The 16,269-nt window shown below is 39.3% G+C and overlaps 2 protein-coding genes across 8 annotated transcripts in view; one reads left to right on the top strand and one right to left on the bottom strand.

Annotated features, from left to right (window-relative positions):
• Positions 1 to 4,703, bottom strand: part of abi1a (abl-interactor 1a) — a 49,355-nt gene extending 44,652 nt beyond the window's left edge. For 2 of the 6 annotated variants that reach the window (XM_086306648.1, XM_086306650.1), the window contains exon 1: positions 4,441 to 4,703. In XM_086306648.1, the coding sequence (XP_086162774.1) occupies positions 4,441 to 4,557 (117 nt within the window). In that variant the 5' untranslated portion in view covers positions 4,558 to 4,703. The remainder of the gene's footprint in view (positions 1 to 4,440) is intronic. The other 4 variants (XM_086306653.1, XM_086306651.1, XM_086306649.1 and 1 more) reach the window with 3 other exon arrangements.
• A 1,789-nt stretch (positions 4,704 to 6,492) lies between these two features.
• On the top strand, positions 6,493 to 15,815 carry acbd5a (acyl-CoA binding domain containing 5a). 2 transcript variants are annotated; one of them, XM_086306654.1, is made up of 14 exons: positions 6,493 to 6,687; positions 7,021 to 7,149; positions 7,392 to 7,512; positions 8,790 to 8,862; positions 9,126 to 9,243; positions 9,335 to 9,367; positions 9,631 to 9,876; positions 9,971 to 10,162; positions 10,529 to 10,623; positions 10,710 to 10,920; positions 11,131 to 11,333; positions 13,884 to 13,943; positions 14,086 to 14,195; positions 14,531 to 15,815. In XM_086306654.1, exons 2-14 carry the CDS (start codon positions 7,053 to 7,055, stop codon positions 14,541 to 14,543), a joined length of 1,572 nt encoding a protein of 523 aa, XP_086162780.1. In that variant the 5' UTR covers positions 6,493 to 6,687; positions 7,021 to 7,052; the 3' UTR covers positions 14,544 to 15,815. The 2 variants fall into 2 exon arrangements, with proteins under 2 accessions (XP_086162780.1, XP_086162781.1); XM_086306655.1 differs by lacking the exon at positions 9,335 to 9,367 and having other exon boundaries at positions 6,502 to 6,687.
• Positions 15,816 to 16,269: the final 454 nt, after the last annotated feature.

Raw genomic sequence — 16,269 nt, 5'->3', positions numbered from 1 at the left:
AATTTTAAAGATTTATTGACTATAAATGTAGAGATTAAATGATGAGAGAGTTAAATATGATCGGCAGGACTGACTATCTGTCCTGGTGTACCACTCCTTTTGCCCTATGACAGCTGAGATCTGGCTTAAAGAAGGCCTTTAAACAGTGACTATGCACATAAGCATGACTTGTTCACATACAGTTAACACAGAGTCTGTGTTACCTTACTTAACAGAAATCTGTCGGTTTTACTGCACTTTTTGAACATTTGACAAACAAAAGTGGATTTTATCCTTAAGTAAAAAAAACTGACGGGCACAATATTTTATGCTGAAAAAAAACAACAACAAAAAACTCTGAACTTTCGTTGGACGAACTCTTAAGACATTTGATGGATACCTGCCCAAAGACCAAGAAAAAAGGAACAAGGATAAGCTGCTGTTAACGTTTTTACCACAATCTGGGTGGTACTCATGTTTGCTTGAAAACCTTTATTGGTTTTAACCACTTTGTCACTATTAGTTTAAAGATTAAATATTTATTAAGTTTAGATAAGCTTTAGTTTTACATTTTTAGCTTTCAGCAGAATTATCCAGACAGTAAGCAGCTGCCTTTAGGGCCACAAATAGCATTAAATGTATATGCAGTAGTGCTCCCCAAGATCCTGTTAACCATGATATACACATAAGAAACCGATCAATTATAGTTATTAGCTCTAATTTCAGTTTAGTTTCCATTCGGTTAGTTTCCAAAGTGGGTTTTGGTCATTTCCGTTTAGTTTTGGTTTTAAATCACCATGATGTGGGTGGTGTTTGTCAGTGGAAAATAGACATTACAATACAAATATATCTCCTCATGCTGTAGAGGAATCTTAGCTTCCTGATCCTTGTTGGTTTGGCAAATTTAAACACACCGTCGAAAAGTAAAAATAATAATAATTCTTGTTCAAGTAAAAAATTGTTTCAGCTAGTTTTAGTCTTTTTCATCAGTCCAGCTGTTTTTATTTTCTTTACACATACTTTTAGTTTTTAGCTTCTTTTTAATAACCTTTATTAGAAATTCCTAAATACATTTATCTGAAAAGATGAAATCAGAGCATGTTTGGCTTTTGTTGCTTGAAAAATAACTCAGCTGACTAATTCATTTTTATGATGTTGTTTCCTGAGCTCTATAGATAACAAATACAGCCTAAGCATGACTATTAAAGCCTGAATTGTGTCATTACTGTGCTGACAACCCTCTCAGTGCGTCCTCTAGCCAACATGGCCAGGTGGCCCACTTTGCATACGGTAGACGCGTCCTTGTCGCAGAGGTTACACAAACATGGCTCTGATTTGCATGAATGAAAAAGGGTTTTGAAAACAGCTAAATATTCCAAGTTTTCTAATCAAAAGATCAATCAGAATAAACTGAACTGAGGTATGTTAATGCGAATCTTGTCTTGTTTTTAGAGGCACTTCCTGACACACAGAAAAGGCATTTCCAGGGAGTCGGTCTTCAGAGTCAGCAGGGCAAACAGGAAGCATAACTCTGACCCATCAGTGTGTCATATGCCACGCACGCACAGCTCGAAACGCGCTCTCAGACCAACAAAAGTCACTATCAAGTTGGAAAAGTGGGGCAGAGATCTGTCCTTGGTTAAACAGAGCTCTCACCATCTGCTTCAGCCCGCTGAGCTGCACTATAGTCCGCATAACCCCAAAGTCCCGATGACACAAGCACAGAGAGAAAGAAGCAGGGATGGAAATGTGAAGGAGGAGTGCAGAAAAGACGGGCCGATTCAAGCTGAGGCATGTTGATATGCGCGTGTTTTCGAGTGTGTGCGTTTCTATCAGACACAGAGAGCAGGAGAGAGTGTCTGCAGCAGACAGAAAGGGCTTATGAAAAGTGCACTCGCTTCACAGAGAGCTGGCGACGTGTGCTGAAAAGCTTAAAAATCCCTCTTTTTTTTTTGACGTCAGCGCTTCAAACAAGGTGCTCGACTAAAATACAGAGGCAGGATCAGACGCACGCCGCAGAACTTTTTGTACAGTTTAGTTAAAGTCTGAACTAAATTTACATCAAATACTGAGCTGCGGCCCGTCAGCATCATCCACTCCTGCTGCACCTTTTATGTACAGCCACGCACACATAAAGACATCAGAAGGCAGCCGCTGAGATGTTCTTGCGAGTTTTCAGCTCATTAGTTTGGAGGGGGTTGAGTCCTATGACACCATTTCAGGAGCATCTTCTAAAGATCTACACGGCAAAAAAAAAAAAAAAAAAAGCATGCGTTATCAAGCTCAATCTACAAGTAATTTTTGAGAAAGTAGAAGAAGAAAAGCCTATTTTACTAGTTTTAATGTGATGAAATCTGATGAAATCGGCCTGGTTCTAGTCCCCAAATGCACTAACTGCAAGTCACTTTGGACAAAGCACAAACAAACTGAGCAATTCATTTAAGGCAGCAAAAACGACGGAAAAGAATAAATAAAGGAAGGAAGGAAGGAAGGAAGGAAGGAAGGAAGGAAGGAAGGAAGGAAGGAAGGAAGGAAGGAAGGGGTAAAAACTGGAAATTAGTAATCAATATTGTTACGATTAAAAAGTTTTAAATAGTTTCTCCTAACCCCTCTACCAGTTGTGCACTCTTCATGAGCCTAAGGCTTCCTGTTAAAAGGGAGTTCTTCCTCCCCACAGTTGCCAAACGCTTGCTTATATGAGAATCAGCTGATCGTCGAGTTTCTTTTTCTACATACAGATATAAATTTATCTGTGTCGCACCAGCTTAAATAACTTCAGAGCTCAACACAAAAAAGCAAACCCATCTCGACCACAAGATCTGAGTGCGAGCGTTTAAAACGAGGCATGCTGATAAAAATGAACTTACAGCAGACAAACTATGATTTAAGTGACTATTTTAATTTTAAAGTTTGTCAGTATTGCTTCACTGTGGGAAATCACATTGAGACCTCTCGTTCTACAACTGGCTGTAGCACAGAAAATCCCATAACAAGGAAATTCCCACGTTTAGTTCCACAGCACTGCTTTTCACAGGAAACAAAGAAAACGAAAACTCTCAACTTTATGGCAAAAGTGGCAAGAAAAGCTGCTTGACGGCCTCAAAAATGAGACAAAGTAGTCAAAGCTTTGCCCTGCAGCATTTGTGCAGGCACCCTGCCGCAGGGCAAAGTTGCCTAATCTTGCGAGGACGAGGAAGAAAACAAAATTACAGGGAGTCCTTGGGGAGTACAGCTGGAGAGGACACACCCTCTTTAGCTGATATGGGTGGGTTGTCTTCCTGCTGAGAAAAAAAAATGTGGGCTCTCTTTTCACTGCAAATGTTTGCCTGTCACATTGGTGCTCTGTCTTTTTTAGCAGCGGCTCACCACATTTGCTAGTGCCCTAAAAAAAGCAAAGCCATTGGTGGTTATTAGACTTTGTAATGAAGTTGCAGCATGGTAATCACGTCACATCACATCCTGGCCCACATTTATTCTAGAAAAAACAGCACGCAGACACAGTAATACTCCCTGTATTAGGTTACAGTAAATTAGTTGCCTTGTTATGAAAAAGAAACCTAGCAGAAATTAAAGCATGAATAATCTGAATGAGGGATTTCAAAAAAAAAATCAATACTGCCAACCTTTATTGACCAACTAACAAGGACTTTATAGTCTTCTCTGCTTCACAACCCAGCTCCAAGCCAACTATATTATCCTGAACAAGCTGCTTTCTGCACATTCTATGATTTTACAGTACATTTAACAGTTTAGAAGTAATGCAGCAACAATAAACATCAGAGCATTTGCACTAAGTGCTCGCAAGTCCATAATGTAGACAGTATAGCATCACTTTAACGTCCCTGAAGTATACCAGTGGGGGGCTTAAACTGTTTTTGTGGTATTAAATGGTGAGTTTATTGACCTTAAGGAATGTAAAGGGCTGCTACGTTCATGTGGACTTGTAGTTATACTGTGGCTTTCACTTTAACGCACGTAAACCCAACTCACTACTAAAGCAACGAAACTGGTGTAACTTTGTCCTCGAAATAAAACTATTTTTTAGGATAGGGTGTAACATAATCAATGGCCTGCCTTAAAAACACACACACACACACACACACACACACACACACACACACACACGGGCCTTCCTTATCAGCAGTGACAGTGGAGGCAGTTTAGAAGCGAGCCAGTGTACTACTAATTTTTTTGTTAAAAAAGAAAAAGTAGACACACCCTCTGTGTAAACGGAATGAATGTGATCAATGGTGCGGGGCAGACGGGGGCTCTTTAAAACGTCCCACGGCCGTAAAAGCCCCGTGGGTAAAGTGTTATCACAGCTCCGAGCTTTTAGGGATCATTTGACGAGCCAGTCCACTTCTTTATCCACGTTTCCTGTCCCAACAACCATTCAGTCCGGAGCTTTCCGCGACAAAAGGCGGACCACAGATACAACAACCCTGTGGCTCACTCACTTACCTGGACATAATTGTTCTCGCAGTAGTCTGCTACTCTCGTCAGGTTTTGGTAACTCTCCACGAGCGCTCTTTTACCGGCCGGAATCTCTTCCTCTAACAACATTTGTAGCTCTGCCATCTTAACATCTCTCCGCAGAGCCTCCCTTCCCTCTCTGCCTTTCCTTTGATTGAAACAGCCACCAGCCCAGCTCTGCCTCAAAAAAAAAAAAAAAAAAAACCTTTGCCTGCTATTGTGGGATTCCTGCCTGCCCTCGCTTTGGCTTAACGTCAAAGCGAAGATCGTGTGTACTAATGAGGAGGATCACTACATCCGCAATATTGTGTACGAACATTTTACTCTCGATTTTATTTCATTTTAATTCAGCACAAGGAACAGGAGAAACAAGTGTATTTGAGAGTATTTGAGATATATTAGGAAAACATTTGTAGAAAAAAAAGCCAAATTGATAATTTACAGTGAATATATGTATTTGACCAGTTTTACTTAGAAATTTTAATTCACTTTGGATGAAAATGGTAATTTTGGAATAAAGAAAGTAATTTTAGGTGAGTTATTATTTTATTTTTTGAAGGAAATGGTGCAGAATAAAACGTTATCTTACTGCAGTATATTCTACAATATTCTAAATGGCAACATTTTTATAACAACAGAGAAAATGCTACATTTTTAAAATTAATAGAACATTTTTAGACATTTTAAATTCATTGTTGTGACAGTACTGAGCAAAATTTTGACCCAGCCTTCATTTCTAGATATTTTTCCTGGAAAATGTCAAACATGTTATTGAAACATGAGCGAACATACATGCGAAATATAGCATGAAAGACAGAACCAGTTTGTACAATTATAATACGCTTGATTGTCTTCTTTTGAATGTCTTTTTGATGAGTCCAGTCTCTTTCGGGGTTTTATCTTCTTTCTTTTTTTTAAGGACAAGACTTCCAGACACTGTTTATCTGCTGTTGATCGCTTTTTAGGCCTAGCACCTCTTCTTTTGTCTTCCACTTGTCCTCAATTTTTAAGGGTGCACTGCACACTGTGCTGAGTTTTTAGGTTTTTGGTTCAAAAATTCTATTTATGCCTGTCAAACTGTGTTATCTTTGGGATTTTTTAGATGAGACTAAAAGTAAAACAAGTGCCTAAAGACACTATTTAAATTTAAAAATTGGTTCTTTACCGGTTTGTCTGTTATTCATTCATTTTCATTTCATTCATTCATTTATTTGTTCATTTCAGGCACAACAAAAATACATATATTGAACATAAAGTGCACAAAAAGTTATGCATAGATACAACAGTGGGTCCTCTCTTGAGTTGGGCTTCTTTCCTTATGCTTAAATGATGCACAGGTCAGTTTTATAAGGGGTTTAATGAACAGGAAAAAAAATCCTCAGCAGCCCATACCCAAAGAAAAACTTAGAAAGAATTCAGAAAGCCTGGGGAACTTTTGCTCAAGAGCACTTAAAAATAATAATACAAGAACATCTGGCTACTTGAAAGCAAAATATAAAGAATTTTGATTTGATTTGAAGAAAATATTTATTTTATATATGTTTTAAGCATACCTCTAGCCCTGAGTTCATACTGAACCACAGATACAGAAAGATACATACCTATACAGATGTGGGAATATATATTAGCAGGGTATTTATATGTAATGTGTATATGTAATGTAAGTCCACTTTACATCAGAATGTATGTCGCGAGGTGTGGACGAGGAATTAGGTAGAAGAATATTGCATGCAGTTATTGTAGGATCGCGTTCAGTGTCGCAGCTTTAGGGAAGAAGGCGTGTTTCAGACAGATAAGATAAAGGATCTAAGGACAAAGTGAGAGCTCTAGATTTTTTCTGCTATCGACCTATCAGTTTTCCAACGAAGAGGGAGGGGGAAAGAAAAAACATGGATCTGTCTAGAGCATGTTGGGATATGTAGTTTTGCGTGTCGAACTGTCGCGACATGAGTTTGTGTTTTCAGCCATAAGAGCGAAATAACATTATATATTTCACTTCTCATCAGCTTTCTCACTCGTTTGACTTTAATATGTTGTTTTTATATCCAAACCATATTTTCACAGTTTGTTTTGTTTGTTTTCTTCATGTGGACGCAGAGGATTGTGGAGTTTGTAGGCGCCGTCGATATACAACAATAAGACTACAATTCCCACAGTGTGTGCTGTTCATGGCGTCTGGTCAAGGGCTAATGACAAGTCGCCTTCTGACAAACAGATAGGCCCGTGATTTTAACGGTAAGTAACGACGGTTTTAAGCGGTTTTTTTTCCTCGAAAGTGTGTCAGCGTAGATACCGTTTAGCGGGAACGACAGTGTCGCTAAAGCTGTGCCACACGTTAAACGTTGTGTCCTAGATATCCAACTGGCTCAGCCTCCTCCTACTGGTGGTCGTAACATATTGTAGACAGTTAACTTTCAAGTATAGCTGGTCGCATTAGCGTCGCAAAAGTCTGCTCGTTTGCAGACGAAAACAAACCAAACTGCTGCTCCGAGCTAGCATAAATGCTATAAACAAACGCTTTTAACGTTTTGTTTTTGCAGTTGTCGTGAGTTTGTTTACTGCTTGCAGGTGTTGTTGTTGTGCTGTCTGCGAGTGACACGATGGAGGTGGAGAGCGTCCGCGTGGAAGATGAAGGGCGCCTGACCCAGATGAGGTTTGATGCCGCCGTGAAGGTGATCAAGAGTTTACCCCCGAATGGTGAGTGAACACCTCACTCGAAGCTCTCTTTCTCTCTCACACACAGACACACATATATACACACACAGGCCAGTTCAACCAGCTCAGCTACCCCCGGGCAGGTGCGGTGCAGCAGCTTGTGCGCTTTAAATAATCCACTTTGTCCCCAAGCCATCACAGATTTGAAAGAAATAGAAATCAGCCACAACTCTGCACGTGGAGGGTAAGGCTTTTTTATGTGATGAGAGTTTTCTTTTCCTCAGGTCCCTTTCAGCCCTCCAATGACATGATGCTCAAGTTCTACAGCTACTATAAACAGGCCACTGTGGGACCATGCAGCATACCCCGACCTGGCTTCTGGGATGTAGTTGGAAAGGCGAAATGGTAAGTTAGGGGGCGGTGGTGGTTGTGCGCTTAGGATTCCTTCAGAACTCAATTCTATGGGGAAAAAAATTTGATTTCAGGGTATAAAAGGAATAATTTGTGCCAAGAGCAATCAGTATACTAAATAATGAGATGCTGTGTTGCTATGATTTGTTTGATTTGTTTATGGCTTGGTGAACCAAAGACAATTTTCCCTCGATGTGTGTAATAAAGTCTATTCTACTCTATTTCTCCTGCACTAATGGTGTAACAGGAAGATGCATGCACTTCCCCACGCTCCTTGTTTTAAATCTATGTGGATCAGTGTACTTTTAAGAATAGTCCCCCAGACACAAACCCTGTTGCTGTAATGTTTTATCATATTTTATTATTCTCTGACGATCACATCAAGACAGCTTGTGATATTCAGAAATGAAAATCTCACTCTGTTAAGCTCAGGCTGTGTCAGGTGATCTCTGGACTCATTAAAATATATCAGTTACCTCTTACCCACAAAGCTGGACAGTTTCTCTCAAGGAGGGGCTTGTACCTGTGTGTTTTCTCAGTCCTTACACATGCTGGATACTGTCTGTCATTAAGCATTGAGTTTGATCACAAACCTTGAAGCCCTTGCTCACCATGATCTGCTTTGTCCTTCTGTAGACTCAGATATAGCTATATTCTTATTTGCAAGGCAGTTTTTGATCTACTAGGTTGGTCAAAAGAAGTGCGGGATGTTACTGTTTTTGGTCTCAAGACTTATTCCTTCTGTAGTCATTTAAATGTTTAGATTCAGATAACTTGATTAATACCAAAAAGGTCAATTTGTTTGTACCTGTTAAGCATCTGGTCTCATAAATGAATTTTAAAGGACTTTGAGGCAGTTGCTTGAACTCTCCTGCCCTGTTTTTGGCCTGGTTTCTACGCAGCTGCTGATTGCACCGCTGCCTGTTCTGCCCAGGACACCCTTGAAAAAGTTATTTTTAATCTTAAACATGATATTTTCGTGGTTAAATAAAGGCTAAATGAACACGTTTCATGGGTAGGTACAGTTTCTAATGAATGTTTAAGTGTCTGTCAGACTGTGATCCAAAGTTAGTAAATTAGTTTGTGTCCTCAAATAGTCTTTCCATATTGACTCAGCTGAAAACTGGAACTGGCACAAAGGCCTTCAAACACACTTTTGCTGACACATGACATTCTCTTCTGTGTGTTCCACCTTATAAAATTATATAACAGTGCATGTTTTCTTCTTTCGCTTGCTTTTATTTATTTTATTTATGTATTTATTGTGATAGGGATGCCTGGAATTCTCTTGGAGAAATGTCCAAAGAAGAAGCAATGGCATCCTATGTTGATGAAATGAAACTGGTACGTTTGCCGTCCATCTCCCACCTCTTGAAGCACCTTTTTAATCTGTCCGTGTTTCATGTCCTTGTGTGTAATCAAATGACACAAGCCATGTGAAGAGTAACACAGATACATTGCCTTTACAGTCATCTGAATCAGGAATAACCCTGTTACACCAAATAATTTATGCCGCAATACCGGTACTTTGAATTTAAAGCACTTCCTGGTTGTTTGTGACTGTGGGATAATATTCTCATTGTGCTCGCTCTGGATTTGGTTTTCAGATCCTAGAGGGGATGCCCATGACTGACGAGGTGGAGGAGCTGTTAAAGGTCCTCGGCCCGTTCTACGAGCTGGTGGACGAAAAGAAAAAGATCGCGCAGATATCAGACCTGAGCACAGGTTGGTGTTTCCTCGCCAGGTGGATTGCCCACACGTTTTACTTTGTGATGTGGAGTTTAACCTCTTTTTTTGCCTCTTGTTATACGCTCAGCCCGTTTGACTCAGTTTGCTAGGCAACTGGAAGGCAAGTACATTACTGTGTAAACACACGGGTCTGTTGATATACTTTACTTCCTGTCTGGTGTTGTAGCTCAGATGCTTTGAGTCCTTATTAGCAGTCATAGAAAGCTTGCTTGTAGCTTACCACAGTTAAGGTTCCCCTTACAATCAGAAATGGACACATTTCATTTTAATATGTTAACATCTTAAGCAAGTATTCGTGAGCTTATAAAATTCTTTCTGTTTGTGTGTGTGTGTGTGTGTGTGTGTGTGTGTGTGTGTCTGTAGGGTTTGGCACAATGATGAATTCAATGGCATCAAAAAGTGTCGCAAAGAGCATTGTTAGAAACATGGAAATGAACGGCACTCTGGAGACACGGCCTGCAAGGCTTAAACAGAAGGAAGTGAGGTCAGAGGAAGATGCGCTGCAGGATGATGATGATGATGAGGAGGAGGAGGAAGATGACGATGAGGAGGATGAAGAGGAGGAGGAAGAAGAAGAAGAAGAAATGGTGACAAGGGAGGTCAGAAAAGGTAACAAAGTTGCTCCTTTTGAGTATGAATATCTGAAATGACATTATTACATGTTAGATGCAGATTTCCTCTATCTTCTATATTTTTTCCACAGACAAAAAATCTGGACCATCACAACCAAAGAAGAAAACTTTAGCTAGGAGACAAAAAGCTCCGCTGTCAAACGGTAAAGTCGCTAACGGGGCCACCCATCTGACCAATGGCAGTCATTCCAGAGCTGCTCTGAACAGCGACAAGTCCCAGGAGGGTTCACTTGGCGAGCCTCTGCTCAACGGACACAATCCAGGTAGGAAAACCGATATTCCAACATAGGGCTCTGTTTCAGCCCACAGTACATCCCTACAGCGGTCCAAAACAGTCATTGAGGACTCACCAACACTCAAGCTGTCTGAGCACCATGTGATCAGATAATCTGCTAAGCTTCATTCCCAGAGCTGCAGCACACATTGAATCTCAACACTTAACACATCCGCTGCTCCTGGGACAGGCTTAATGGAGAAAATTAATGGTTCTGTAGAAACTGAGGAAAAAGCCCCTAATTCAGTGAACTTCCTCTTTGTCACTCTGGTAATTACAGTGCAGACTAGTCATCATAATGGAGAACAAGTCTTGAGTTTTGTGTGCCCTTTTGCCCTCTTTGTAATGACATTAGATCCAAGTGTAGCTGCGTCTGCACCCAGTCACCTGACCAGCGACTCAGACAGCGAGGTGTACTGTGACTCTGTGGACCAGTTCGGACAGGAAGAGGCAAGTAAAAACTTAAACATCACAGAAATATCAGCTGGGTTTAGCCAACTGGACTGTTTTTTACTCATCTTGTTGTTTTTTTGAAGAACTCGGAGCATAACCGCTCTCTGGATGATTTGGATGAAGAAGAGAACCACCTCCAGCCGCCTCTGGAGGAGAGACGGGAGACTCAGGAGGATGTACAGGGTCCATTGCAGGTTGTCAGATGTGGAGGAGAAGATGGAGAGGCAGGTGGAGCAATGTCACAGAGGCTGAATGTGACTGTGCCTGGTGGCTCTTCAGTCAGAAGAGGAAGGGGTAAGGCTGCATTCACAGGGTTTTACACTCACATTTAAATGTTATGAAATGCAATCACAAGGATGACAGCATGATTCTGTGGAGCCGGCAGCTCTGTGTGGCTTTTGTTTTTCCATTTAGTGGCCTTTCAGTGTCACAAAGACTGTCATTCCATTGTATGCGCTGACACCCGAGCATGTGTCAGTTATTCAAATTCCGTTCTATTTTTAGGCTCCAGGTCTCCAGGCCTTCGCCCTGGTTCTCAGATGCCCATGCACAGTGCTGGAGATGGAGACGGGGGCCACTGGGGAGGTGCAGGAACACCTGGAGCGAACCTGAATGAGCAGATCGTCGTGGCGCTGGCCAGACTGCAGGAGGACATGCAGAGCGTCCTGGAGAGACTGCACACACTGGAGGCTCTAACTGCAAGCCAGGTCTGATGATATTCAATGAAAGTGACTCGAAACAAAAAATACAATGTGGCTTCTTTGAGGCTTAACTAAGAAAAAATAATAGATAACATCAAGTGTTATCTACATCTTTCCACTCTGTGTGAATACTTTCTGGTCTTTATAAGCAAGTTAAATATAACACTATTTTTTTTAAATATAAACATAGCTGTGTCAATGTCATTGATCGTTGATCAGTAAAATAACAACCTTTTATTTATTTATTTATTTTTTTTTTTTCCTGATGTAAACAAGGTAATGGCTAAATAAAAATTAATGCATAAAGAGAAAACTATGATAAAGTGCACATACACTTTTGTCAGCATATAACAAAGAGATGAAAATAGTCTGGCGAGGTGACAGCCAATCAGAGCTAAGTAAGTTGTGTAGAAAAAAAAAAGAGTAAGCTCACCTTCTCTTTTTTTATTTTTTGCCTTTTTTAAAAATGTCAGTATTATTTTATTTTTATTTTATTCATCATTTATATTTATTTACAATTTATTTAAAAATAATAATTCTTTGAAAATTAATCTAGTGCAGTAAGGACAGACATGCATATTTGACTCGACTAGGCATACGGACACATTTCACATTTGATGTCAGGAAAAAAACTTTGTAAGTCATGTGAAGCTCTCCTCTGTAAAAACACGGCAAACTTTTACAACTTTTTGTTTTATTTAACTAAATCAGCTTTAGATTTAAGCGACAATAATCACACACACACACACACACACACACACACACACACATAATCTTATGACATTTTAGTCAAAAAACTATGACTAAATCTAAATCAAAATTTCCTGTCATAATTACACTATATGTAAACTTAGAACTATACAGCAAATGATTAAACTACTCGTGGTGGCTTTCTGCGGTTTAGACTGCAAGGCTGACAGCAATGTTAAGCTATCTATGGTGAGTAAAATGAGCTGGCAATGGAATTTGATTGTACTACTCATTTTATAATGTTTAGGCAATTTTAATTATCTTCAGTGATCTATTAAATAAAGTAGCATCAGCTACAGGACTGGACAGCTGGCTAGTGACAGGATAATAACTTACTGTAAAATATTGAAGAAGACAAAGTAAACAAAACTTGAAGCTAACTAAGTAACCTCTCTATACAGTAGGTGCTTTCTTATCATAATGCTACAGGTTTATTTTTATGTGTATTTCATTTTAACAGGAAGCTGGGATTGTGCAAGAGTCTCCTGTCCAAAATTGGCTGCAGTTCAAACAGCAGTGGTTACACTTTATACACAGTGACATTAGGACAGAGAAGGGAAACACAGGTGGTCATAGTGTCATAAATAAAACAAGTGAAAGGCAACAGTTTGAAGAGCTGAATTCAAATATGATGCACGTAGTGGTGAATTATGCTAAACTACATGGATTTTTTTTATATAAATTATATATAAGAACTGGTCTTTGTTTCAAGAACCAAGAACCTTGTCTTAATAAGACTATTGACATAAAACAGCAGTGCAGTGGTTAGCACTTGTTGTGTGGAGTTTGCAGGATCTCCGTGTGCCTCCGCGGGTTTCCTCTTTGTATTGCTGCTTCCTCCCACAGTCCAAAAACAGACATGTTCAGTTAATCAGTCATTTGTAATTCGCCGTTGATGTGAGGTAGATGAAATGCATCTGGCCATATTTTGCTGTATTGAATTCATTAGGACGATCAGGTATCCCACTTCAGGTGGGACTGAATATCATTCATTTCCATCCTGTCTCACACATTTAGATAATGTCCCATATTTTGATTTACTCTAATATTAAAAAGTTAACATGGCCTGACAGACACTTTTCATCCAAAACTGCAGGTTAACCTGTCACCATCTTTTGGTGCCAGTGGAAAAGGACATGGAATAATAAGGACTTAAAGGCTACTTGCAAGTGGATAAGGCCAGTAACTCACAAGAAATGGTTTCTGAGAAAGAGATGTTGCAGATTTGTAGACGAAGTGGAAAAGCAGCTGAAATAATAGTTACTGGGAGAGATGACTCTAAGAAAACAAACAGAAGTTTGTATCATATTCAGGATGTAGCACAGGATGAGTTCTGTGTGTATAAAGCAAATAAATATATATTTTTTTAGCCACGGTCCAGACCTTGGACACAAAGAACCTTCAGCTTCTGTTGATGCTTACTGTTTACCCAGAAGGAGTTTGCAAAAGACATTCATTTAAAAGTTAGCTTGTTGGAATCCGCTAACTGCTCCGCTTAATAACATTTACAAAAAGGAAGTAAAATTTTTGCAAAAAAAACCAATATCAAAAATATATAATATATAGATTTCTATGTGGCTTTAGAAATTTAAGATAAGATATACTTCAGTTATCCCAAAAGCTGGGAAATCACTTTGACAGCAAACAAATATAAAAAAAAACAGACTAGCTCAATAAAATAGTTTCTTAAATTAAATCTCATAAAGGTTAAATGAATTGCTTAATAAATCACTAATAAAATAAATATAAGTTCTTTCTTTTTAAATGTACCCATAATGACAGATTATGAACTCTTTCTTTTGGCAGGCAAGATCAGTGGCTCTGTCTCCTACTTATGCATCTCCCCCAGTGAATAATAGGAGTCAGGTAAACGGTTGCAGTCTTCATTAAATTTTTGAAAACAATCTACTGAATTTCCAGCTGATTCAATTAATTTAAACCATGTGTTCATTATTAGAAGTTAACAAGTCTCATTTGTAATAGCAATGTATATTTTTTGTCCTCCTAGAAACCGTCCTGGTGGCCTTTTGACATTTCACCAACCAGTTTGGCCTTTGCTCTTATATGGCCATTTGTGGTACAGTGGCTTATCCGCCTATACTTGCAGAGGAGGAGAAGGTAAGAAATATATGGACAACACACATAGTCCAAAATTAGGTGAAAATTCACAACCTGCACTTAACAGACTTTTCCTCGGTCGTTAACAATAAAGATGAGTGAGTGGAAGTTTTTTGGTTTGTTTTTTAATCTTACTAAAATCGTATTGACTCATATGAGGTTCACTCCATTTCTTTGGCTACATTGGTTTTGCTATAAAGTGCTTAAAAGATTGTCTGACTTTAAGAAGGTTTAAAAAAAAAAAAAAGTCTTTGCTTTTGTAAAGTGTCCCACACTTTTCAGGTATTTCTGATATTAACTAATTTCATTTTTTCCTTTTTCTTTTTCTCCAAAAGACGAATCAACTGAACCCAGTGACACCTTAAATCACCGTGGGCACGACAATAACAAATCCCCAAAATATTATGGATGGGTTGCTAATGGCTGTAACTCTTCCCCTGCTTAGACCCATGGCCCAGTAATTAGCTCTTGCACTATGAAGAAAGCCCCTAAAACTAACGAGAGCGAGGAAGCAGTCTCTCAGGCGCGTTGCAGCGTGGATGTGGAGTCACAAAGGAAGATGAAAGTATGGGCTTGCTGTCTGTGATTATCCAACTGTTTCAAGATGAATCTACTGTATTGGATTTTTTTCTCTGTAAGAAATGGTCTGAGTCCAGCTGTAGAGTAGCTTCTCAATTATTTCCGTAACTGAGATATTATTGCACACAAATCGGCGTTTTCAGCTTAAGGTTTCATTTGATGTTACTAGAAATGTCCCCAATTCCCTTTCATTAGTTGCCCAGGTAATGCTGCTATAGTAAAATATTGTAATTACTGTAGAAATGAGGAATAAATGTATTAATGTACTGAAATGTGAGATTCTTTTTAATTCTAAGTTAATATTTATTGCTTTTAGCAACAGTTGCAATGAAGACGTTGCTGGCCAGCTTTCAGCTGTAAAAGTGAGATTTCTGTTGAAGTGAATGTTTGTGTGTAGGTCAGACCAGGTTCAGGATGTTTTCATCAACGGTTTTGCTACATATCAGTCTGCACATCACTTCAGATTGTTTTGTACTTCAGTTTCTAAATAGAAGAAGTGCCTCAGCATTACAAGGTATTTTGTACTGTAGGCATTATGATTTCTTACATTCTCTTATTGTAGCATAACCCTTGCATTTCTGGACCAAATTCAGACTAATTGTACTACTTAGTGAGCCATGAATTAGCAGAAATCTTCCAATCCGATATCTAATGCATAATGTTTGTCACCGTCTGTGTCGTTTATGCATTTTTGTTTTCTGTGTTGTTTCATTTTAATGTGTGAAGAATTTCATTGGGATGATAGTAATCGTGAATTGTTTGCAGAGCAGCGAGCTCCATATAAATTGTATACAATAGCTGTACAGTCCAAACAAAAATGCAATATTTTAATTGCATCTGTGTGTAATATGATGCCATATTTACAAAGTATGGCATCTGCATTAGCACTGATCTTTCCAGCGCTATTATGTTTTAATTAAAGAAAAAAAATGCAATAGTTTACCTTTCTACTGAAATGTACTAAGGCTTTCTCACCCTCTCTGCCTGTGGATAGAGTGGTGTTTGCATGTGATAATCTCAGCCTGAAGTAAAGTTTTCACAAAGCAGGTTTGTCCACTTTATTTCAAATAAGTGGTTACTTGAGACCTCACAATAAATCTACTATAGCCAGCAACAACTGCCTACACACTGTGCCCACTACACCAGCAGCAGTTGTGGGCCTGAGGATTTCATCCCAAATACCTAAGAGCACTCGGAGTACAAGTGGTTCGCAGGTCGAGCTTTGGATGGGCCTCCCCAGACCATCACTGAACTGGTCATGTTAGATGATTAACGTTCACCTGACTCTTCAACATCTGTCAAATATAGTCAGTGTGACCCTGCTGTCATCTGTGAAGAGAACAGGGTGCAAGTGACGGATCTTTTAGTTCTGAGTGTACATGTAGATGAGCAGTAGGGTGGCAGACCACCTCACAAAAGGCAGCAGATACCAGTCCTGTTGCTGGGTTTATACCACTTTATGGCCTGGTCCAGCCCACCTTGTGTAACTGCTCAT

The sequence above is a fragment of the Aulonocara sp. 'chitande type north' Nkhata Bay genome, linkage group LG9 (assembly GCF_057382095.1).
Source record: "Aulonocara sp. 'chitande type north' Nkhata Bay isolate Kocher_YH1m ecotype deep benthic linkage group LG9, A_spYH_male_GT1.1, whole genome shotgun sequence".
NCBI lineage: Eukaryota > Metazoa > Chordata > Actinopteri > Cichliformes > Cichlidae > Aulonocara > Aulonocara sp. 'chitande type north' Nkhata Bay.
The sequence above is the reverse complement of the archived record's forward strand: the minus strand, read 5'-3'. Positions and strand labels throughout refer to the sequence as shown.